The sequence below is a fragment of the Diadema antillarum genome, unplaced genomic scaffold (assembly GCF_040938485.1).
Source record: "Diadema antillarum isolate AM-2024a unplaced genomic scaffold, OU_Dant_1.0 scf00000063, whole genome shotgun sequence".
NCBI lineage: Eukaryota > Metazoa > Echinodermata > Echinoidea > Diadematoida > Diadematidae > Diadema > Diadema antillarum.
Window position 1 is genome coordinate 1086724 of NW_027270952.1, and position 23580 is coordinate 1110303.

The following is a 23580-nucleotide window of genomic DNA, read 5'->3' on the forward strand; positions in this document are numbered from 1 at the left end:
CAGGAGTTAAGAACTTTCACATCATTAGACTTTAAGGCTCGAATTCACGAAGGTGGTACAGGGGATTAAACCATGGATTAAAACCATGGAGCGCCAAGTGTCGCACAGAATATTTTGTTATCAAATCAGTCATTTCGTTGACAAAATGGCCATTTCGTCGACAAAATGGCCATTTCGTTAACGAAATTATCATTTCGTGGGCGAAATGTTCATTTAGTTACAAAATGTTGTCATTTCGTTACAAAATAATCATTTCATCGACGAAATAACTGATTTCATAACGAAATATTCCATGCCACACTTGGCGCTCCATGGTTTTTGTCCATGGTTTAAACCATGGTTTCATTTGTACCACCTTCGTGAATTCGGGCCAAAGAGAATATCATATACATTGTAGAAAGACATATTCAGATATCAGAGGCAGTGACCATAAACAAAAAGATGGAGGATAAAACAAGACGTTACAGCCCAAATTCACCAAGGGAATGCAAATCAAATCTGTGGTTAAATTTTAGTTTGTGGACTAAAAAAAAAACCAAACAAACAAGAAAAAGGAAAACCCTGAACATGCAAATCTCCGCCAGCACTCATTGTTGACAATGTCTGTTGATGTTCCAATGTCATGCCCATTAATTTAAGGTGAATTTGTTTTGCAGAGACAAGATTTACACAACTGTTTTGAATTCTGGTCTAATTCACAGGGGTTATAGGTTAAGAATCTTAAACCTGTAGACCACAACATCTAATCCCAAGAGGTGAGGAAATACAAACAGTAGATGCCCAGGGAGGCCGTTGACCAAGACATCATATCCCCTGGTGGTTGTGGATCCAAATAGCAGCCGTGTGAGAAGCTCTGGATCAAGACACGGCATAACCAGTGTTTCATGAGTCTCAGTAGAAGAAGTTACATTGGGCTGGGGTCCAGGTCCATTACCTGTCTAGGCAGTGTCGACACAAAGCGATAGAGGTCAAATGTGGCTCAGGACACAGATATTATACCCCATTCATACAGAACATTTTAGAGCGCTCCAGGAGCACTCCTGAAGCCCTATAAACTCTGTATGAACAGACCATCGGGCCTTGGAGTGCTCTAACATTATGCCCCTCTCAAGGCTAGGTGCAGGAGTGCTTCTGAAACACACTCCAAACTCTGCATAAATGGTCATAACCATTTGCAGTACTCCAAAGTTGATTTGCAGCACTGTGCATAAAGTTTACACGTTAAAAAATTCCACATACTCGAAGGTCACCATGACATTTATAGTATATGCCAAATATTTCGTGAAGTTTTTATTTTCGCGAATTTCCTGAGTCAGTTGCTATTCGCAAAATTAAAGACACGCGAAAATATTGACTCTGATCAAGTAATGAATGTGACGTACACGTATACGTCTCTCCATTCGGTGCAGGACTCCACAATCCCAAATTTAACCACTTGCGAAATCGCCGAGAAGTTCCGATTCGCGAAAATTTAGATTCGCTAAAGATATGGTGTATACAGTAAGTCCCCTCAGTCACTTCATGTGTGGTCTCAGCGAGCGGTGATTCTCAGTATGAACAGACTCAGAGGGATATAAGTCAATGCATTTCAGGAGAGCTCCTTTGCCCAACTCTGAGTGTGAACGGGGTATCAGACGTCCCAGGGGGGAAAGTCTTTCGAAGTAAGAGAATACCTCACAGGCTTTGGATCAGGGCATCAAATGTCCAGGGGGTTGAGCCCGAACTCCAGGAGCTTTTGTTTGTGCTCAAAGTGAATCATCTTAGACTCCTCCAGCCACCTTATCTTGGCGTTGTTCAGTTTCTCCACCATGTTGTCCATGGCTTCCTACAGAAGAGAAAGGATTCGAGTGAACTTTGAACTCACATATAATTACATACAGTGGACTCCCATTATAATCACAATTATAACTACAGAAGCACTCTGAGAGCGCAGGCCTCCGCCAAGCATGCAGCTCATTTGCACCACTGATCTTGTTCTTCCATAGAGATATCAGTGATTTCCACCCATACGTACCTGTGTGCTGAAAGTCGCCCGATTTCCCAATATAGAAGCCTTTGTTACGTCATAAACCCTCAGCTGCACGGCGCGCCTCGCCCTAGCAGAAACTAGAGCACGCACTTTAGTGCGCGCATGGAAACCCCAAATACGCGCAGCCTGAACTCCCAAGTTCATTGACCCTACCTGCCAAAATATCAAAAATCCTTCATAAATTCAAAAAAAATTCTCGGATCACTACCAAAATTTAATCATCTGTTACTTGTATCATTCTAAACCTTTTCTGCAAGTTTCGTCCAAGTCCGTAAACTACTTTTTGAGTTATTTTACACATGGACAAACTAACAAACAAACAAACGAATACACAAACCAACGGTAACGAAAACATAACCTCCTCCCTTGGCAGAGGTAATTACTCCCAAAATGTTGATATAACAAAAGAAGACTGGAAGTCCTCGGGTCCGCCAGTTGTATCAAAATTTTGTTATAACCAAACAAATAAACAATGAAAAACATACTCAGAGCAGATAATGTTGCTGCCTGAATTTTTACTTTGTTCTAACCAGAATTTCGTATACATTATAACGGGAGTGCATGTTATATTCAAATGATATGTTTTAGGCAAACATGTAATTTTGTTATGAAACAAACTTCTACAATATTTTCAAAACTTCTTTCAAATTTGAATGTTTGGTCTGTTCCCTCCACTGAAATCTAAAGACATTTTGGGTAAAGTTTTCACCTCTCCAAGTACACCAGCTGGAAAGAGCCTTTCAGAACTCAATCATCCTTACTGGTGCAGAGGGGCAAATTAGTTTGGTATAGTTTGGTTTTGTAAGCGCACATCCCAGGTATGAAAACACACACAACCTAGCAATAAATATTATCGTGTTATATTAATTCAGTACACAGCTTGTTGAACACATTTATAATGATGGTAGACTGCATGAGGGTTTAACATACATGTATGCACATGTGCATATATATTATCCTATTGTAGTCTCCACTGAATTAAGCCTGTATGAGGTTGACTGTTCACAGTCATAATCATTTTGAAAAAACAGAACAGCATTAACATGGTGCCGAGTGTATAATATCAATTTACTTTTCTTACATTTCTAAGTTTATAAAAAGTATACTGCAGTAAAGTCTGTTTTATATCAATGCTTGCTCAGTGATGGATTCAGGTACTCTAAGATTATTTAATGATGATTTATTGTTTCATGTATGGACATCTTCACTTCCACCAAATAATCTTGTTTTTGTGGCAACAAATTAGGAAAAAACAATAAAGTGAGCTACAAATATTACCTCTAGCATATTCTCGTAGGAGTACTCCATGGTCTTGATTTTCTCCTCCAGTTCACCAATGGTGGCGTCCTTCTGTTTTGTAATTCGCTCCTTTTCCTCCTTGGTGTTTTTAAGCTCGTCTTCTGTTTTGGCTGCATGAACACCAAATAAATAGATAGATAAAAATATAACTATACATACTGGTATATAAAACTAAAACAAACTCACATGATATGAAAACGTGAGTGGACACAGTTGTTTAATGTCTTCATTCATTTCAGTCTCAAAAATCAGCAACTGTAATGGATATTGAATGTTTACAAAACAACTCCAATACTCACATGATATTCTTTATATATGTACAAACATAATAGAGACTATTCATCTTGCATTGAAGAGTTCCATATTGGCAAATGAAAAAGCACAATAAGAACAAGGAATCAAAAGAAGGAGGAGAAGGAGGAGGAGAAGGAGAGAGAGAAGAAGAAGAAAAAGAAGAAGAAAAAGATGAAGGAGAAGAAGAAGAGGAGGAAGAAGTCAATAGTGATGATGAAGAGGGAGGAGGACCAAGGTACTTTTGTGTAAATCATCTCTCTCCTTTTAACCCCTTCTGTACGGGAACCTGGTGGCCTGCGCATTAAAGGTCCTGTTTACCTTTGGGAACAGTGATTTAAAAAATGTTCAAGATATCACATTTGATGGATATTTGTAGGTCTGTTGTATCACAAAACTATAAAATGTTAGCAATAAAGCTTAAAACATAAGGAGATATCAGTATTGATCTCATTACACCATAACTGTAGACGGTTTAGTCTGGCAACATCTTTATTAAAACTATTGTTCACATTTTGTGTATCTAACAATACTTACAATTGATTATACAGATTCAGATTTTTACAGTGGTTGTTTCTATCCCAAACTCACACTTTGGAACTATTTTACAGCTAATACTGGGTTTTTGTTTCATCTGCAACTGGTAAATTATGCCTTTAAGTCTATGAACATTTCAGAATTCAGCATGGAACGGGTCAAATCACCAAGTGCACTGGAGACTTTGCTGAGCTCTATTTCCAGCCGTCTGACGTGGGCATCCATCTCTGTCTGCTTGGTCTTGTATTGACGGGTCATGTCTGACAGGTTGGGGGAAAAAACGACAGGTGTTCAATTTACTGAAGTCAGCAAAAACAATACAAGTATCTCATAACGGACTGTGTCTGTAATGTATTACAATAAACAAACAAAGACATTTTCATTTCAATGAGTAGTATGTACTGTACACATTCCCTCGACATATTACTGACTTGTGATCTCCTGCTTTCTGAAAGAGGCAAGTCAAGCATTCTTTTATTTTGCTAGAAATATGAAAATATGTGGAATTCTGTTTACGTTTTCTTTTAATGTCTCTGCAGTTATGTGACTTCACAAACTGCAGTAGTTTTTTTTTTTTTTTAATCTAGAAATGGCTGCATCGAAACTGTAAAAATGCATAAATTTTTGAACGGATTGTCTGATTTTCTTCATAATATATCTCACTGATGTGGTCTACCAGTACTGCATTCACTCAATCCACAGACATATACTGTACAGGGTAAACATAATGAAGTGTTTTGGTCCTAAGAGGGGGTAAAACACCCACCTGACATGACATCCTTCTGGTCTGATTTTTGCTGCTCCACATCCTTTTCCGCCTCCTTCATTCGTTGCTTCCATTCTTCAGCCTGGGCCTGGGAGCGGCGCGTCAGATCCTTCCTGTTGGCTAAAGTGTCAGGACAAGCACACACGGATAGCATATTAGTAGTGCATGCATGGATGTACATGTCTTTAATATGCTATAACTGTATCCGGGATGTGAACAAGCCTAAGATCATTGAAAATACAACTGTAGGTCTATATCATTAAAGGTACTGTTTACCATCGGAAGCAGTGATTAAAAAATATTCAAGATAACACAGGTGATACAAATTGTGTAAGTCAGCTGTATCACAAAACATCCTATCATGTAAAAATTTTGTAATAAAGCCTAAATTATAAGGAAATATCACTATTTTTCTGACTAAACCATATCTGTAGATGGGTTTTAATAGTCTAGAAACTTTCTCATCATAACTATTGTTCACATTATGTACATTTAACATTATTTAACATTGATCATACTGATTCAAATTTTTACATTGGTTGTTTCTATCCCTAACTCACATTTGAGAACTAATTTGAAGCACTAAAGTTGGGTTTTTGTTTCATCTGAAAATGGTAAATAATGTCTTTAACAACATAACAAAATAATGCAATATGATTTGGTTGCCATTTCATAATCTATTCATCTATATGCTGTAACATCTAACATAATGAACACTTGTTCATATAAACCTTTTTCCTACATTGTCATTCATTACAATGCTAACCCTTGATGTAGAGCCTACATTTGTATATATTCCATATAATTACCTTACACAGTAAATAGTTATAAACATGGTATGTAAGTGGTATCAGTGTAATATAATCCAACTACAAATGTGCATCAATCATGAACAAGGATCAATTAACTCTTTAAATTACATACCCTAAATTATGTGCTGTATATCATGTCACTATGTCTTCTCAAAATCACATAAACCCTCATACAAAAACAGAAATCAAAATATGTGAGCAAGCAGGGCTTCATAAATTTTCTTCGAGGTTCAATGAGGTTTTGGTCCTTACCCAAGTGATCCTTCAGAGCATCTATTTCCAACAAAGTTTTCCGGTACTTGTCTTCGATCGTCAGCTCTGCATCTGTGGGTGAAAGATTCAAGATTCAAGATGAAGAAATAATGAACCTGCACAGTATACTAAAGGCAATCATCAAGCTACAGTGTATTCTTACAATTGTATGCAGAATAAATCAAATGGCTTTAAAGGGTTATTTACCCCTAGCTGGATAATACCACACTTTCCGGTCTTTGTCAGTTTCATTCTAAAGATTTATGCAGATGTCTGCACCTGGATGATTTCATGGTTAGCAACATTACATAAATTTATACAAATTTTCATATCCTGCTTTCACTATTAAAATACAGTAAATTCCATCTATTCATTTTGAGTCACAATCAATACAACATGTTCATCATGATGATATGGATAAAAAGGACTGAATGCAACCACACAAATATTAGAGTTGCAATGATAAGGTCAGTTATTGAGTTAAAACGTTTAGTAACATTACAAAGAAATAACATAAGAAAAAAAGTTTATGACAAAAAGTTTGCTAAAATGCAATGACTAAGTCAGTAAGATAACGATACTTTATATGAAGTATCACATAGGTCTATAGGCCTATTTCAAATATAGCATCATGACAAATGTACCAGCAAAAATTCTCAGCAGTCTGAACCATATTTTGTTTGTTTGTTTTTTTAGCACTAAACACTTCACATTAAACCATGGTTAGTTAGCCATCAAATCATGACGTTTGGTGGCCATAGACGTAGTTATTAACGCGTAACGAATGTTACACATCTGTTTGAAGTAAACAGACATGTAATGCGGATTTTAAACATGTGGTCACTACGTATTTCAAGGATGATACAGATAACAGCAAACTTCCATGGCTTTAAGAAGAATGAAATGACTCAAGTCAAGATAGAAGTCGGTCAAATCACACCACTATAAACGCTAAAAACATGACTAATGCTGCGATCATAAACCCTACTCGAATCCAAACAATATGGGACTAGGCAAGGCGATCTCTCTTGCAATCTCGCTTCATCGTGCGTGACCGGCCAACTCACAAATGATCCCCGGTATTTACAATGTCTCCTGTCGGACTCACCGTTTTTCTTGCCTTTCTTTTTACCCTTCTTCCCCTTGCCCTTTCCTTTCTTCTTGGGAGGCATGTTGCTCACAAACGTTGACCGCGTTTGAGTTTCTTACGAGGTTGTTTCCCGATTCGGATTCCCACTTGCTGTCTTGCAGTACGCTTTCGAGAATGAAAGCGCAATCGTTGATGATCAGCATGCAGCAGCAGGCTACGCTAGATACGGAACGCTGCAGCAGATAGCAACGCAATCCCTCGTCTTCAGCAGTGTAATGCGCATGCTCAGTTCAATTAAGCATACGGATGTGTAGAGGGGGCACTCGATGGACAGGTGTCACAATATTTTCGATTTGGAAAAATTTAGTGAGTAGTGATAATGCAGCAAGAGATAACTTGCTGGAATAAAGTTGGTGTCGTTTTGCAGTTTCCTAAGTTTGATTAGAGGATGAAAGCGCTTAGTCATACCAGCTAAAAGTTCAAGTCTGCACAATTCATAGCGTGTTGACTTCACAAAACAACTCCTCACCAGATATTAGGCCTACTTCACTAGCTTTCACCCTTTAAGTTGTTGAAAATATCGCTTCTTCTTGCAATGCATGCATATTCTACATCCTCTCATGGAGGAATGAGTCAAACAAGGGCTTATTACTTGGGTGAAAACAAAGAATTACATTGCCTTTTTTTCGAAATCTATGCTTTCGTGGGTTGTACAGAGACAATAGGGTCAACGTTTGTGTAATTCACTGTAAACGGATAGATCGATAGATAACAAATGAATAAGTAGGCCTACATGAAGTTACCGGAAATTTGATCTGAATCTGCAGTCTAATTTCTTATCATGTAAACCTGAAATACTTATTTGTTATGATTTAATTTGGATGTTCAGTTATTATCAATGAAATTTAACTTTTCCATGTAACATTATCATGTGTTCGTGACGCTGATTCCCGCCGATGTGGTTCAAGCAGTGGAAAGACGAGGTTAGGACAAAGTCACATATAATTCTCGTTTTGGCTGATCTGTCGTGGCAAAAAAAAAAAAAAAAACCCAAACAAACAAACAAACAAATTGCCTTCCTCAAACATACACCATGAATACCCATCTGCTATTGTTGAACACGGACAGCGCTGGAGGAGCAGAGTAATCTTTCAACTGTTTTAAAGATTTTTTTTAACCAATGGAATAGTATTTTTTTCTGTTCATGTTGTTATTTTCATGACTGCACGACTTTTCAAATAAACAGTATTCCAGTTGTATTACCATCTCTCACAAAATTGAAAAATAATGTGTTCTTCGCAAATAGCACATTTCATTAGCAATACACAGGATTATGCAATTGGAATAGAATGCCAAAACAATGAATTCGATCTTGTTGATATTGACTTACAGAAAAAAGAAAACTTGAGATCCATTGTTTGTTTGTAAGAATATAACTCTAAGCGTGTCATGGTCGCCGATCGGAGACCTTAATTAGTCCCTCTTTCTTGTTTTAAAAGATAAATGTACTTTGGGCTTTGGCAATGTTACAGTAATGAGGAGGTGGTGGAAAATGATTTTTTGCTTTCTCCGTCAAATTAGTGACAAAATTATTTCACTAAGTTTAAAGCATTTTCTTGCATCTAAATTCTTAAGTTTTCTCTTAACATTGACTGTTATGTATTGTTGTATCATTACTATTACCTCTTTTGTTTGTGGACCATTCTCAATGTACGCATTCAGTCTTGTTAGCTTGATCTGAATGATTGGAGCCCATTGCTTTGGAGGTAGTTTTTTTGCCTTAAATAATATTTTATTTCCCTTCTCTTGCCAAGAATTTATGATAAACAAAATAATGATAATTTTACAATACAAAGAGTGGTTACATTGTAAAACAAAAACAAGATCATCGATACAGAATATACTGGAAAATGCTTCATTATTTTACTCATTCCTTGTTTGACTCAATGATTTAAAAAAAAATCACAAAATATGTCAATCAATGATCATAACAACTCAAACTTATACATAATCATATCTTTTTTTCTAAACATATAGCTTATAATCGAAGTCAAGGAAGACGTTAAATCGTATTTCCTCACCCATGAGCAATATTCCCAACCAAGTGAGGTATTAGCCTACAACTTTTCTGTCCTGAGATCCGAAGGTCGTAGGTTCGAATCCTGCCCGAATACGTACGCCCATGACTTTTTATCATGGCTGCTACTAAAACACCAATTCAGTGCTTATTTACGTCGATGTAGCGCAATTTATCAATCAGTTGCAACTTTTACACTTCCCTCACATCACAAACACTATTCATCAACACGTCTTGTTGAGCCGCAGATTTGTATACAATACTGCCCTCTCTTGTCTGTGGCACAAGTCCTGATGGAAAATAACAAAACAAAACAAATAACAGGAGGACATACGTAAAAGGGGATTTCCCATCTGTTTTGGGCGCAGAATGATACAGTAGTATTGCAGTAGTGCAGCTCCGTAGTGACTGCAGTACTGCACCTGGTCTGCAAGGGCAAGGGTGCCTAAATTATTACGCTCATAACAGCAGTAGCCTCCCAAGAAGGAAAACGGATCCATGATGATGATATGCTGATGTTAATAGATGGAATACCAGTGGATATATCAACAAAGTGAGTGAAAGAAATTACTGACACTCACTGGACACTGTGACTTGGCATGGCGATGGAGGTAAGTTTACTAAACTTACTAATAATTTACTAGTCGAGCCTATCGAAGGACCCTACCTCCTTCTGGTTTAACTCTTTATGTGCCATGGTATAAAACCTCTGTGTGCCACATTATTCTGAGATACCAACGTTGTCATGTTTTGGGAAATCATTCTGTTTTTCAAATCCATGGAAATTTTATACATTTCTGTTTAGCTGGACCTGATGTAGGCTGTAGTGAGCAAAGTTGTACTGTAAAGAAAACACCAAGCTTTGCTCTGATGTAAATTGTATGACAGATCTGTTATTGCTTGTCTTTCACATGACCAGGAACTATATCATTGTGAAAAGGCATGACTTTTGCATAAAAAATAGTGACAGAAACTTAGGATCTAAACACCAATTCAGTAGGAAACACAGCTTGCTAGTCAAGCACGACATAAAATGCAAGCTATATATGTGAGAGGAACGAAATCGCGAGAAACTCTTTCATTGTACTGTGGCCTTTGGCGATTTATCAATCGGTTTGGGCGGGTTTGTGCATTTGAGCAGAGTATGCAAAATTGGCACGCCGTCGACTGAGTTGGTCATACGATCTTGGCACATAAAGAGTTAACCCTGCTGGGCCAGGGCTCTGTAACCGATCAACGCCAGCGCCACGTTTTCAAAAGTTGAGGGCCCACTTCCGGGTTTCATCAACTAACAAGCAAGTTTCTTCAGCTGACAAGCAAAAAAAAAAAGGAAAAAGAAAAAGAAAAGAAAAGGTCTTCAGCGCAAAAACAAAGCCTTTCCATGCTCACGCTTCAAGGTTTTTATCAATATTCTTTCTAGTGCCACTTACACACCTCCAGGGTTAAAAAAGGTGGGGGGGGGGGAGGCAGAGTGGTGACATCTTATGTATTCCTTTGTATGGTGCAAAAAAAAGAAGTGATGCTCTTTCAGGATGAACAGAGTCCTGTTTATATGCAAGTTGTAACCAAGTAGGAATTCATTTACATGCAGGGAACCATATCTCCTGACTTAACTCTGTTTTTGTGTGTATTTTTGTATCATTCTGGACTAAATATTGATTTTCTGGTAAACCGGGCACTAAGAAACATCTGGTCTAAGTGCCTTATAATGTATTGTCATTATTATTATTATTGCTTGATGAGATCTTTAATATTTTAATCATTGTTTAGAACACTAATGAATATATTCACATAGAATATCAATTCTTATGTTGCTGCACCTTTAACTGCCATAGCCTCAGCAGTTGATGACTGTCCAGCAGCACAAGCAGAACTAGACTGGATCTAGACAAAAACAGCTCATGCACCAGCGGCTGTATATCCTCCACCAGTGGTTTGCCACCAGCCAGGATTTTACCTGTCGGCACATCGAGCAACTCCATGGCCAGCGGCAGCCCCAACGTCTCCGTCAACTCGATAATCCAGGAGCCGATCACTGAAGTGACCAACACCATCCTTGAGGGAATCACGGCATTACTCACTGCTGAAAGCCAGCCTAATTGTACAGCCACATCACCAAAGGCAGCTTGTCAGCCTTGGCATGCATTCATCTCTTCGGATCTGAGAATACATCTAGCCTGTAAATTGTAAGCATAAATGCTGCTCAAACAAAACTGGCAGAAATAAAAAGCATGTAAGGTAATGATTTCCATGGATGGCATGTAAGATAACAATTTCCATGGATGTCATGCATCTTTATACTGCAAATGTGGCTCTAAATTCATGCCTAATGTTAGGACCAAATATGACTACTGTATACACGTAGTCAAATCTGTTGGCCAAGTGTTAATAGCCACCATACAGCAACTGCAGCAAAAATGTCCCTGTTCCATGAGAGCTCTGTTCATTTATTCTCCTACACAATGGCCATGTGTCTATCAAAAACTAATCACAGTCCTTTCATCAGTTTGTGCTCATTCACTAGTAGGGAATGGGAATGGGCTTACCTGTTTGACAGTTATGTCTTCTTTTTGTGATGAATATGTATCGTCTTTAATTCTAAATTTTACTGTATTTCCCTTGCGGACGGGCTGATTTTGCTACAAAACGTATTTCCCATAGACACCTGCCCGAGTATACTTGGGACTCATCTTCAACGGGTTTCGAAGAATATTATTGAGGGTTTATAGCAACAACTTGTTCATGTTTCAGCTTTTATTGCACACAATCAGTGTTTGGTGTAGTTAGGATGCACACAGATTGAATCCATTCTTAAAAGGATGAAGCTTTAATAGTTCTTGTTTCTTTTTCTTTTTTGCAGAGTGCAAGCAATATTTCCCTCTCCTAACCAAGAAGCCCTTCGGGACAGGCGCATGACAGTCTTACTGAATGTTGCCAGTCAGATGGAAAACGATATATTTGAACAAGCCAGTAGCAGGGTAAGATGATAATAATAATAATGATAATCATGATAATCATGATAATAATAATGATGATAATGATAATAGTAATAATAATAATAATAATAATGATATCTAAATAGCGCATTTTCCATAAACGTTCATGCTCAAATGCGCTTTACCAGTTGATTATTGACATTAATGAAACAAGTGAGTTTTTAGATTTTTTTTTTCAGATGATGAGAGATTGCTAGTTGCAGAGAATTTTGGGTAGTTGATTCCACAGTTTGGGAGCAGCAGGTGAAAATGTTGTATCACCAGTTTTGGCCAGCATCTTGGAAGTTGGGTGATTCAGTGTGATACCTTGTGAGGAGCGGAGGGTGTACAGGGATGGATGACGTATGGTTATGAGTTCGGATAAGTAAGGAGGGGCGAGACCGTGGATACATTGATTGAAAGTGAGCAGAAGTATCTTGTAGTGGATCCTGGACCTGATGGGAAGCCAGTTCAGTTGACGGAGGACTGGTTGCATGTGGGAAAATTTGGATGTGCCTGTGGCAAGTCTGCCAGCTGCATTTTGAACCCGCTGTATTTCTCAATCTGGGCAGCAGTGGCACCATAGATGGATGTCTGGCAAATAAAGTCTTTTTGAAGTCCATCTATCTTGTTCAATTGAGAGGCAAATTTCTCAAATACATTCTATGTGTTGCGGGCACTTTGTCGACCATTAAAGTGGATTCGTCGCTGGGGTGACAAGACCTCGTATCTCAAAAATGTCAAAAAAATTTTTTTTAGCTTAATGGTCAAATAATGGGTCAAGTGATGTCTTGGCCAAATCCCAACTGTCTTACTCCAAAAATGAAGCCACCTAGACATGTCAAAGAGAAGGCTTTCCCATTCACTATAGTGCTTTGGCCGCCATGTTTTTTCGCTCTCCTGAACATTTGACATTTTTGAGATACGAGGTTTTGTCACCCCAGCGACAATATATATATACATTTGTGTTTTTTTTTTTCATGAAATCATGATTGATGACCATGGAAACTCGTTGACAAACAGATTTTATGCATAACTCTCTGTTTGTTTAAGAAATAAAGGGTTAGACTCCCGCATGATGAGACTGTCTCTTGTTTAAACACTCATTATTTGTCCACAATGAAGAAATCTCTCAAATTCTTTGCAGGAGGAATATTACCATCTTTTAGGGGAGAAGATTTACAAAATACAGACGGTGCTCAAGGAGGAACGCCAAAGGCACCTCGCGGAAGATCAAGGTACATTAAGGAGAACTTTGGCTGATTTTCAGACTTTTATGTTTGAATCACTATAAATTGATTATACTGGGTACAGAATTTCAGAATTTATTGTTATTATGATAAGGAATAAGAATGTTTTTTTAAGACGTATAGAAAATCACAATGAATAATCAAGGATGATGACATAGCAGCCTCACCTATAAGAATAAATGAATGTGGCTCAAGGAAGCAGAACAAAATAAGTAAGCATGCATAATTTCTTAACATAGCAATATTGTAATGAAATAGTGTTGCAACATTTTTGAAGTATGTGAGCCTCCTACATTGAACTCATGCATTCTTAAGGTGAAACTGTGTTCCTTGTTCAGTGTAATTTGTTTTGGGTTTTCATAGTATTTGTCTGCTCAAGGACCATAATTAATTCACGAATCTAAACATGGAGCTGTACAGATTTTATGTATGCCTACTATATGATGTGAAATGAAAATCGCCTGGTCCTCCCTTTAATAGATAGCACTAGTCTGGTTAGGGACTAACATATATGCACTGCTGGCACCACATTTTTAAAGGGGAAGGGGGCGCCAAAGTGGTGACCCCCTATATATTCCTATGTATTATGCAATAAACGCACCCCCCAGTAACAAACATATCATCAAACTGAGCTATTATACACAGTGAGTTAAAACATTGATGGAGATTGGGAAACAGTAAAAAAACAGCCCTGAACAAGGCCTTTTACACATTGTACAGGGTGTATGATTATTTGCCTACCATATCATTAAACCATTGGTTACATTGGCAGGATGTTCTGTAGACCTATTGGGAGAATGTGAAATACTAGCAGAGGTATACAAGTTGGCATAGCGACATTTCTTTCTTTTTGGTCAGTGTTCCTATCTCAAAGCTTAGAGCATACTCTAGACTAGGTAAAAAGCAGACGTTGAATTTGGCCTACTTTTTGTTGATTTCTGAGCTGAACGGTCACAAATACAAATGTAGCTAAGTCTGACAGTTGTAGAGTATGAATGACATTTTAGCTACTAACCAATCTGTAGATTTCCAGCCTCATTTTTCTGTTTTGTGGGCTCTCCCATGAGAACTCTAATAAATATTCACATGAAATATCTATACTTATGTTGCAACATATACCACCAGCCAGCATTTTCCCTGCCGGCACTCCCAGCAACAGCGCCCCCAATGCCTCGATCGACTCGATAGGCCAGGGGCCAGAATCTGAGGAGATCAATGGTGTCCCGGAGGAACTCACAGCACTGCTCACTACTGAAAACCTGCCTAATTATACAGCCTTGCCATCCACAGCAGCTAGTCAGCCTTGGCATGCAAACATCTCTTTGGAGCACAGAACACATCTAGTCCATAAATTGTAAGCATTTATGAAATGCTGAACACATTTAGTCCATGAATTGTAAGCATGATAATGCTGAACACATTTAGTCCATGAATTGTAAGCATATGATAGTGCTGAACACATTTATACCCTTTCAGGTAATCGCGGTTCAATTATCCGCATCCAAATAATGCGGATGAAGTAATCAAAATCGCGTTCATATATCCCATGAAGTGCGCACTACTTTTACGAGCGCCCGTTCATATAACGGTGCGAAAGACGGGAGTATTTGTCATGGTTACTGTGCACGCCTCTATAATGACGTAATGTTTCCGGTGATATATACTCACGTGTATGCACAGCTCTCGCTCAAGCTCAGCAATCAGCGGTTGTGCGGGAAATCGAGTGACCTTTGACCGAACTGTGGAATGTTAGTGCGCATAAGTCGTAAAACGCGTTCATGTATTCTCGATCAACTCCTCATGCTGCAATAATGCGCATAATAGCAGCATCAAAATAATGCGCACTTTTTTACTCCTCTCCCGTTCATGTAATCGAAATTTTACGACTTAATGCTCCTATTATCCGCATCCACGATTACCTGAAAGGGGTATTAGTCCATGAATTGTAAGCATGATAATGCTGCTCTAACAAAACTGGCAGAAATGAAAAGTTTGTAAACTGATTCTTACTGTGTGCTTCATGCATCTTTCTGCTGCAGTTGTGTCTTGAATTCCATGATTAATGCAAGAAATGAATATTACTTCTGTATATATACATATATATATATATATATATATATATGAAGAGTTTGTTCGCAAAAACCGATAAGTCCATATTTGCCAAATGGAGATATTTGCGATTAAAGGTCAAGAAAAATAAAGAGAATAATAAGAAAATTTTTGCTTCTTTTGACCATAACTTCAAAATGTACCTTTGCATGTAGTGACCAGTATATCATTTGAAAGGTTTTATTTTGTACTTTATGACAGAGACTGTACTTCAAAATCTTCAAAAATGGACTTATCGGTTTTTGCGAACAAACTCTTCATATATATATATATATATATATATATATATATATAGTCAAATATACTAATCGATTGTAGCAGCCACCTGTATGAAATTGCCATCATACCACAATGGAGAGAACAAATACCCCCATATATACTGCAGAGCCCTGTTTGGTTGTTTAAAGGCATAATTTACTATTTGGAGATCAAACAAAAAAACAGCATTATAATGCTTCAAAATAGTTGTAAAATGTGAGTTACGGAGAAAAACATCCAATGTAAAAAATTGAACAAGTATAATTGATGTTAAGTATTGTGAAATATACAAAATGTGAGCAATAGTTATAATAAAAATGTTTCCAGACTATACCGTCTACTGTTATGGTTTAATGAGAAAAAAAGTGATATCTCCTCATATTTTATAGGCTTTATTGCAAAACTTTTTGTATAAGTTAGGATGTTTTGTGAAACAACTGACCTGCACATATGAATCAAAAGTGATATCTTGAAATTGTTTTAAATCATTGCTCCCAAATGTGAACAGGTAAACAGGACCTTTAAGGTGCTCTCATACACAATGGCCATGTGTCTATCAAAAACTAATGACAATCCTTTTGTCAGTGTCTGCTCACTCACTTCTGACAGAGAATGAAATTACCATATCTGAAGTCTTCTCTTTGTGATCAACAGTCTTATTCAAAGTATCATTTCATGCATGCACAAGAAGTCCATAATATCATAGGGAGATGGCTTAGTTCTTGTTACCATTTTATTTTTCCAGGGTGCAAGCAATATTTCCCTCTCCTGAAGAAGTGGCACTTCGAGACAGGCGCATGACAAGCCTAGTGAATGTTGCCCGTGTGATGGAGAAGGATATGTTTGAACAAGCCAGTAGCAAAGTAAGTTGTCTGAGCCAAAGGCTTAAGACGTCCTTTAAAGGGATTGTAAAGTACTGGTTGAGGTGGGGATTCAGGTTTATAACATTCCTAAGTGAGATAATGAGAAACCTCTTATGAAATATGAAAGATCATGTCATTTTAAGAAGGATTTAATGTTTATGTGATGAAAATCGTTTTTGAAATGGCTGAGATATCCAAAAAAGTGATAATAATAAAAGGTAACAGGCCTCACCTTTTATTCTATAACTCTATGAAGCACATTCTCTACCATCCCCTGTTCCATTTCCCTTGTTCAGCGTGTAGGCATTCTCTCATCCTCTCTTTTTTTCTTTCTTTCCTTCCATACTTTTCATCTATTCTGGCAAGTTGTGTCATGTTGTGTTTCTTCTGTTTTGTCCCGTCCTGTCGTATATCATATTCGTCACAAATGTTTGTAAATAAGTAATTCATTGGTTTTATGAGTGGTTCACAATCTACAAGCTTTGCTTTTTAGTGGACCTCTCTATTCTTTCTTTCTTTTTTTTCAACTGAAGCATGACTTTGTATTATTTTTTTTTTTGCCAGTATGCACGCCTATGTTTATTGATACCATTTAGTAATTGCAAAGGCAAATGCTCTTTGTTTATGATGTAAAACCTGATTTATCTTGTGTTATGTTTTTCTTGAAAAAGAAAAAAGAAGAATGAAAATGAATGAATTGAATTGAATTGAATTGAATATTAGGATCTCTTTGTTTCACCTTGTTTGTAGATATCTCTGTCATTTCAAAACCAATTCTCATCAAATAAAGTTTTGGTACCCCTTAGAACTGCATGCTCTTTAACTTCTCATAGAGTGGTTTGTGAATATCTCGCAAAACGTTAAAAGCTTAATCTTGATCTTAAGCTTAATCTCTAACCAACATTAGATCGGTTATAGTACATGTCTTTGTAGGCAATACAACTGATAACAATGGAAATGCATCAATAAAGTAATTCTATGCATTCTTTGTTTGTATCAGAAGTGAAGAGTCAGTCTCCAGCAAGATGAGACTGGGTCTTAGAAACCTTCCTTATTTGCTGACATAACAAAAATATCCTTTGCACTCCTTGCAGGAGGAATATTATCATCTCATGGCGGAAAAAGTTTACAAGATAACAACAAAGCTTGAGGAGAAATGATAGAAGTGTCTCCTGGCAAATCAAGGTACGCCACGCTGAACCGGTAACCCTAGTCCGGCGAGGGACTGTAATTAACTAAACACTTTCAGGCATCAGATAGATACATGTATTACCGTTAGCAGCATTGTCATAATTCACATTTACCCAGCCGCTCATGTTGCTATTAATCCATTCTGTAGAGTGCCAATGTCAGTGTGATATTATCAGTCAGTTGAATGTGTTTCTCTTTGAGTTTAATTATGATTTTGAAATATCTTGTAAACAACTTGAGAGGAAATATGATATCAAGTACCAATAGGCCTACTGTTAGCTCGATGTGCAAATTTTGGACTCCTACTACATGTATCAACAGAACAACAACAGGAGCAGATCATAAATGAATAAAGCTAAAGAAATCAAAGAGTTTTTGAATATGATGAGAAAAAAAGTTGAGAACAAGAATATTCTGTTGTTATCACTTATCTATGAAACATCTGTCATTCATTGTGCACCTCCGTAGATCATTGAGGACGACCTGATTTTGCGATAGCACACATTTTCCATGGACATGCACCTGCCGGAGTATACTCGGGACTAGTCTTCAACTGGTTAAACTCACTTGTGCTTACGTAATTGGATATAACAAATTATCTTTAAAAACCAGACATAAACCTGTTTGAATAGCACCAATGACCAACAAGGGGGCCAACAGAGGCAATTCGGTCCTTAGATAAACATTTTAAATGCGAAGATTTTTCTCTAGATCAAAATGTAGTTAGACAGAAAATAATCAGGACACTGACAATTTGTGTGTATATGTATTGTTTTTATGTGTTTTTCTCATCCAGAATAGGGGGAGAATGACTCTCGGCTCAGTGCTTGCATTTCAGCTGGCTTGCCTTGACCGAGGTAGTCAGAATACTGCTAGTCGTCTCCATGGATGTATACTGAACTCCGTCTGTTTCACTGCAAATTTTGGCCAAACTATCTTTTCTCATGGCTAAATTCCATGCCCAGATTGTATCTATTCAATAATACAAGTAGTAATATTCATACAACCTACAGTACTTCAATGTTAAATGTAATTATGTTATGAATACCTGTTATTGTCATGAAAAATCATGTTTAAGGCTCAATTCAACGTTGAATATTTTAGACTTTTTATAGAGAGCATGATCACAATATGGTAGGCCTACAGTACTTGAAGCCCTTATTTTGTCATACCCGTTATACAGGTAATCCTAATTCACAAGTATTTTAATGTTTCATTACACCTTTATTTGTTCTTTTGTACTTCTTAGTCAAAATATGTGGTATTGGAAGCACTTATGAAACCTACCAATTTGCTCAGGGTAATCAGTTTATTTGAATCTTTGCTAAAATAATCTATTTCTGATGTTTTTCATTATTTTTCAGCATTTTTTCACTAAAGATCATTCGTGGACAACCAGAAAATGAAATGATTTTGGTGGCCTGAATGTGCCACGAAAAAAAATAGTGTTGAGCCTGAAATAAGGGCAGACTCAAACCAAAAGAGTGTTAACATGACTATTTGCCTTCAAACTAGAGGTTAATTGTTCAGTTGGACCTTGAATTGATGAATTGATTGGAATATATTATGCTGTCATTCAAGATGTTATATTGTATATGAAGATGAGATGGTGTAATTAATAATAGCACTATATGAATGCGACATCGATTGAATGAATACCTAATTTTGATGTACAGAATGTCATCATAATTGTTATTGTAATACAATAGCTATGTTGAGGTTTAAAGGAGGTTTTACAAGATGAAAGGAAATTTGGAGGTGTGACAAGATGTAACCTTTCAGTTCCCTGGTTAAATATTTCATGTCCCAGACTAGAAAAAAAAGAAGAAAGATAAACAAATCATACTTGTCATCTTCTTTATATGGTTTCTTTTTGTGTTTTTTTACAAAGTTATATTATTTGTTTACATTCTGTTTGATTTATGGCATTAATGTAATACATCTAAAGATGGATCATTTCATAACAGTTCATTTTTCTATTTCATAATTTTGATGTTGTACAGTGCAGTATCATTATAAAGAACAAGATTACAATGACCTGTCATCACAACAAAGCAAAGATTCAAATTCATGAAATTCTTCCGTCGAGATGTTTTACTTACGTCGATGTAGGGCAACTTGTCAATCAGTTGCAAAGCAAAGATATGGGTCCAAAAGTTCCTGTCTAGATGTATCTTTGTATTCTTCACTTGTTCAGCTATGAGAAATTTGGATAAAAGACAAAAGAGAAACTGCCAGCCCCAGGACTTTGTTATAATGGTAGTCGCCTGTACATGCTTCCAATTAAATGAAACAAAAAAGAACACCCAAATTTCACATAGACTATGTAGAGAATGTAAACTTTTCAATTGAATATCTGAAGTATATATTGACATTCCACATTTTTAGTACCTTGTGTATAGTGGTTATACTTGTACATAATTATTGCTGTCACTGTAAATGGGTCATTTTGTAACCGTATTCTCTCCTGAAATCCAGCTTCTTTTTTTTCCTCCCCACGATCTTTCCACTCTGAAACTCTCCCCCCCCCCCTTTCCAGTAATTGACGGGTCGTTGCTCAAATGCAACAGGCCTTATAGTTTCGATCAACTTATTCAGTTACAGTGCATTCACGTTATGATTAACACGGTTTATAACGAAATTCCGGTTACAACGAAGTGAAAATTCAGGCCGCAGCATTATCCTCTCTATGTATTTTCATTGTTCATTCGTTCGGTTTTGTAACAAAATTTCAATTTAATAAAAGAAAACTGGCAGTCCCGAGGACTTCGTTATAACGGGAGTCCACTGTATTTGCACTTTTGGAAGCAGGTGTTTGCCGCACACACAATCTGCCTAACCAAAGATTAGCAAACATCACTGGGCTCTCTGTACAAATGATATAACATATTATACCTTCTCTGCCCTTGATGTAGAGTTACTGTATTTCATGAAGTCGATACATTCTCTTTGTGTCCATGCAAGCAGGAAATATCTCATACATTCTCAATTATTGTGCGCCAGTGTACTCAAGAATTGAATATGTCCAAGTCAAAGTTTGAATATGACACATATTCTGCTATCATTTCATGCTTAACAAGAGTGTTACATGCTCACATGAGCCAAAGATTCCACCATTGTGCGCACTTCATTTCTGTGGTCTGTTGTCAATCATCCTTAAGCTTTGTACGTGTACGTGTACTGTTTTACCTTTGTCTTTCAAGTATGGTCAGAGTTTTATCAATTCTGTGAAGTTGTTTAAATGGTACAGGTAGTCCTGGTAAGGGACAATGTGGTTATAAGAGTAACAAATACTGTACACATGAGTTTGTACAATATGTAAGAAAAATTGGAACAGCAGAAATTTCCTTGTAACATTCAATTTCTTGTTTTATTGGGGTTCCTTATGTAAAGTTTGGATGTGTATGTGTGTGTGTGTGTGCATTTTCCTACTACAGTTATACACTACAGTACAGATACTAAGTATCAAACAGTGAAGTTTGATTTTATAAACGGTGTAATGAATAAGAATGTTTTCAAAATTTATGACAAATTTCATTGAAAATGGATGATGACATGGCAGCCTCACCACCCGAGGTGTGTGAGTAGGGGCTCAAGGAAGCAGAACAAAAGAAGAAGGCATGCATAAATTCTACACAGGCGAACTTGTCAATGAAGTGGTATTGTAATGGATTACACTGCTACATTTCTGAAATACATTTGAGGCTCCTATGTCATCAACACTGTTCTGTGTAATTTGTTTAAGATTTTTCAGATTCTTGGTTTCTCTGCTCAAGTACCACAATATATTCCACAAATGTATAAATGGAGGGGTCGATTTATGTACTACATGATGTGAAATTATGAAAATCGTCTGGAATGCTCCTTTAATGGAGGAAACACAGAGCTGTTCCCCCAATACATGTTACAGTATGGCTACATATGTATAAAAATTACAAATTGCTCAAATTCTCGATATTACACATACATGTAGTTTGTTACTTTTTTATTTCAACGTTTCACTTGAAAACTTTACAAGTTATCTTGGTCCAAATCTGAACCACATCAATCACCAGTGAACAGGAACATTTGACATAATATTAACTCTCACATTACAAATACTTTGCAAGCTGAAGACTATAGCTCAGTTAGAATACTTCCTTCTTCTTCTTACCATGACAGTATAATCCTTTATTCAAACTTTCAAGAATGCGCTCAGAGCTGCCTTCAATTTCAATTAAGATCACCTCTGACCACGGCCTCCAAACGACTACCATCACATGAATTAGAAGAAAATGGACACTAATCCTCGTAGGCTCTGTTGCATTGAACAAAGTTATGATTAAAATCAAGTTTCAACTTCATATATACAGTAAATTATGAATGCAGTATTCTGATTGGATGAAAGCCATGTCTGATAGTTACTTGGTTTCATAAACGATTCGTTGTTATGCAACATGGCCTGGCTATATTGCTTTGGTTATAAGAACTTATCCTCACAACCTTCAGGGGAATGCATACAAATTTGAAAATAATAGAGAATCATTCAATTCGGTTATTATTATTGTTATTATTACTGCCGTTCTTATATAACACAATATACCTTTAGCAAGGTCTCTATACATAGGCCTATATGCACTTTAGAGGAAAAATGGTTATTTTGGTTATAACCAATGCCTCCTTGTAATGTACTAAAAAGAGCTAGACCAGCTAAATAGGCCTACAGTAATCGAAAATCAGGACGGCCCTCGTTAAAAGCGATACCCCGATCGTTGTAAGCGAGCTCGATATAAACAAGTGTTCTCTGTAGATACGCCAGATACAGTGATCGATTTTGAGTTGACGTCACATCTTTTTCGACAATCACATCATGCAATGTAGTCCATGGGCCAAGACCCGAAAAATGGGTTGTTGGTACCATCTGAGGTGGCACAACCTTTTTGGTGTCATTTTGTTTGTCGGGCATAGATATGCTATTCAAGCTATGATAGCATTTCCAAATGAGTAGCTTAGTCATAATAAATGAATTTTTAACCAATTTGGTCTCGTATTTATATCCCTATACTTCTGAATCGAAACTAAACCGCTATACAAAGAAGAGCACTGCCTTCTGTATGTTCACAGGTGTTCTGTTGTAAACGCGGTGCGCTTAGTCTTTATTCAAGGCAGCGAAGGGAATATCCAAAGGGTTATGATGTCCACAGCTGTCACGCGGTGCGCTTAGTTCTTTATCTAGACCAATGTACCGTTATCATATCTAAAGTTCATCATAAAAGGGATTATCTATACTGTTTTTATACCACCCTATCAACAAATACATCAGTTTTAAACAAAAATCACTCTGTTCATTTACAATGTTATTTATTATAATGTATTGTAGTGTACCGGTACATTGTTTTTGCATTATCTTTCATTGTTGGAGGGAAATAAAGCGACATTGGCGTGGTATCAGCGTTTTCACCGTAGCGTTTTCGCCGGAAAATTATAAATAATTGAAAGATACGGTAAAATTCACGAGGAATTGCTTTTGTTGTTGTTGTTTTTAGATAAAAGCATATACACTGTATCATACGCTTTGGACATTCCCTTCGCCGTCTAGAATAAAGACTAAGCGCTGTGGACATCATAACCTTTGGATATTCCCTTCGCTGCCTTGTATAAAGACTAAGCGCACCGCGTTTACAACAGAACACCTGTGAACATACCATAGAGCTGCATTTTACAGCTCTATGGAACATACAGAAGACAGTGCTCTTCTTTGTATGGCGGTTAGTTTCGATTCAGAAGTATAGGGATATAACA

General features: G+C 37.1%; 2 protein-coding genes and 1 long non-coding RNA gene across 3 annotated transcripts; 2 read left to right on the plus strand and 1 right to left on the minus strand.

Moving 5' to 3' along the window:
• Positions 1-1696: 1696 nt before the first annotated feature.
• Positions 1697-7158, minus strand: LOC139716203 (dynein regulatory complex protein 12-like). The gene is made up of 6 exons (XM_071627766.1): positions 7095-7158; positions 5987-6058; positions 4923-5042; positions 4324-4416; positions 3308-3438; positions 1697-1825 (listed from the first exon to the last, which is right to left on the minus strand). Exons 1-6 carry the CDS (start codon positions 7156-7158, stop codon positions 1697-1699), a joined length of 609 nt encoding a protein of 202 aa, XP_071483867.1.
• Positions 7159-10992: 3834 nt separating this feature from the next.
• On the plus strand, positions 10993-14736 carry LOC139716248 (histone acetyltransferase p300-like). The gene is made up of 4 exons (XM_071627814.1): positions 10993-11339; positions 12014-12131; positions 13276-13366; positions 14504-14736. Exons 1-4 carry the CDS (start codon positions 11134-11136, stop codon positions 14734-14736), a joined length of 648 nt encoding a protein of 215 aa, XP_071483915.1. The 5' UTR covers positions 10993-11133.
• Positions 14737-16490: 1754 nt separating this feature from the next.
• Positions 16491-20271, plus strand: LOC139716204 (uncharacterized). Its single transcript, XR_011709877.1, has 3 exons — positions 16491-16608; positions 17703-17793; positions 18596-20271. It is a non-coding gene; the product is annotated as an uncharacterized lncRNA (long non-coding RNA).
• Positions 20272-23580: the final 3309 nt, after the last annotated feature.

What these genes read in the sequence shown, in the direction of transcription:
- LOC139716203 (XM_071627766.1), bottom strand. Translation starts at nt 7,158, where the DNA reads ATGCCTCCCAAGAAGAAAGGAAAGGGCAAGGGGAAGAAGGGTAAAAAG. An exon ending in TGCTCTGAAGGATCACTTGG is followed by an intron (nt 5,043 to 5,986) that starts GTAAGGACCAAA and finishes CTGACACTTTAG; the next exon opens with CCAACAGGAAGGATCTGACG. An exon ending in CAAAGTCTCCAGTGCACTTG is followed by an intron (nt 3,439 to 4,323) that starts GTGATTTGACCC and finishes GTGTTCATGCAG; the next exon opens with CCAAAACAGAAGACGAGCTT.
- LOC139716248 (XM_071627814.1), top strand. Translation starts at nt 11,134, where the DNA reads ATGGCCAGCGGCAGCCCCAACGTCTCCGTCAACTCGATAATCCAGGAG. An exon ending in TTGAACAAGCCAGTAGCAGG is followed by an intron (nt 12,132 to 13,275) that starts GTAAGATGATAA and finishes AATTCTTTGCAG; the next exon opens with GAGGAATATTACCATCTTTT. An exon ending in GCACCTCGCGGAAGATCAAG is followed by an intron (nt 13,367 to 14,503) that starts GTACATTAAGGA and finishes ATATACCACCAG; the next exon opens with CCAGCATTTTCCCTGCCGGC.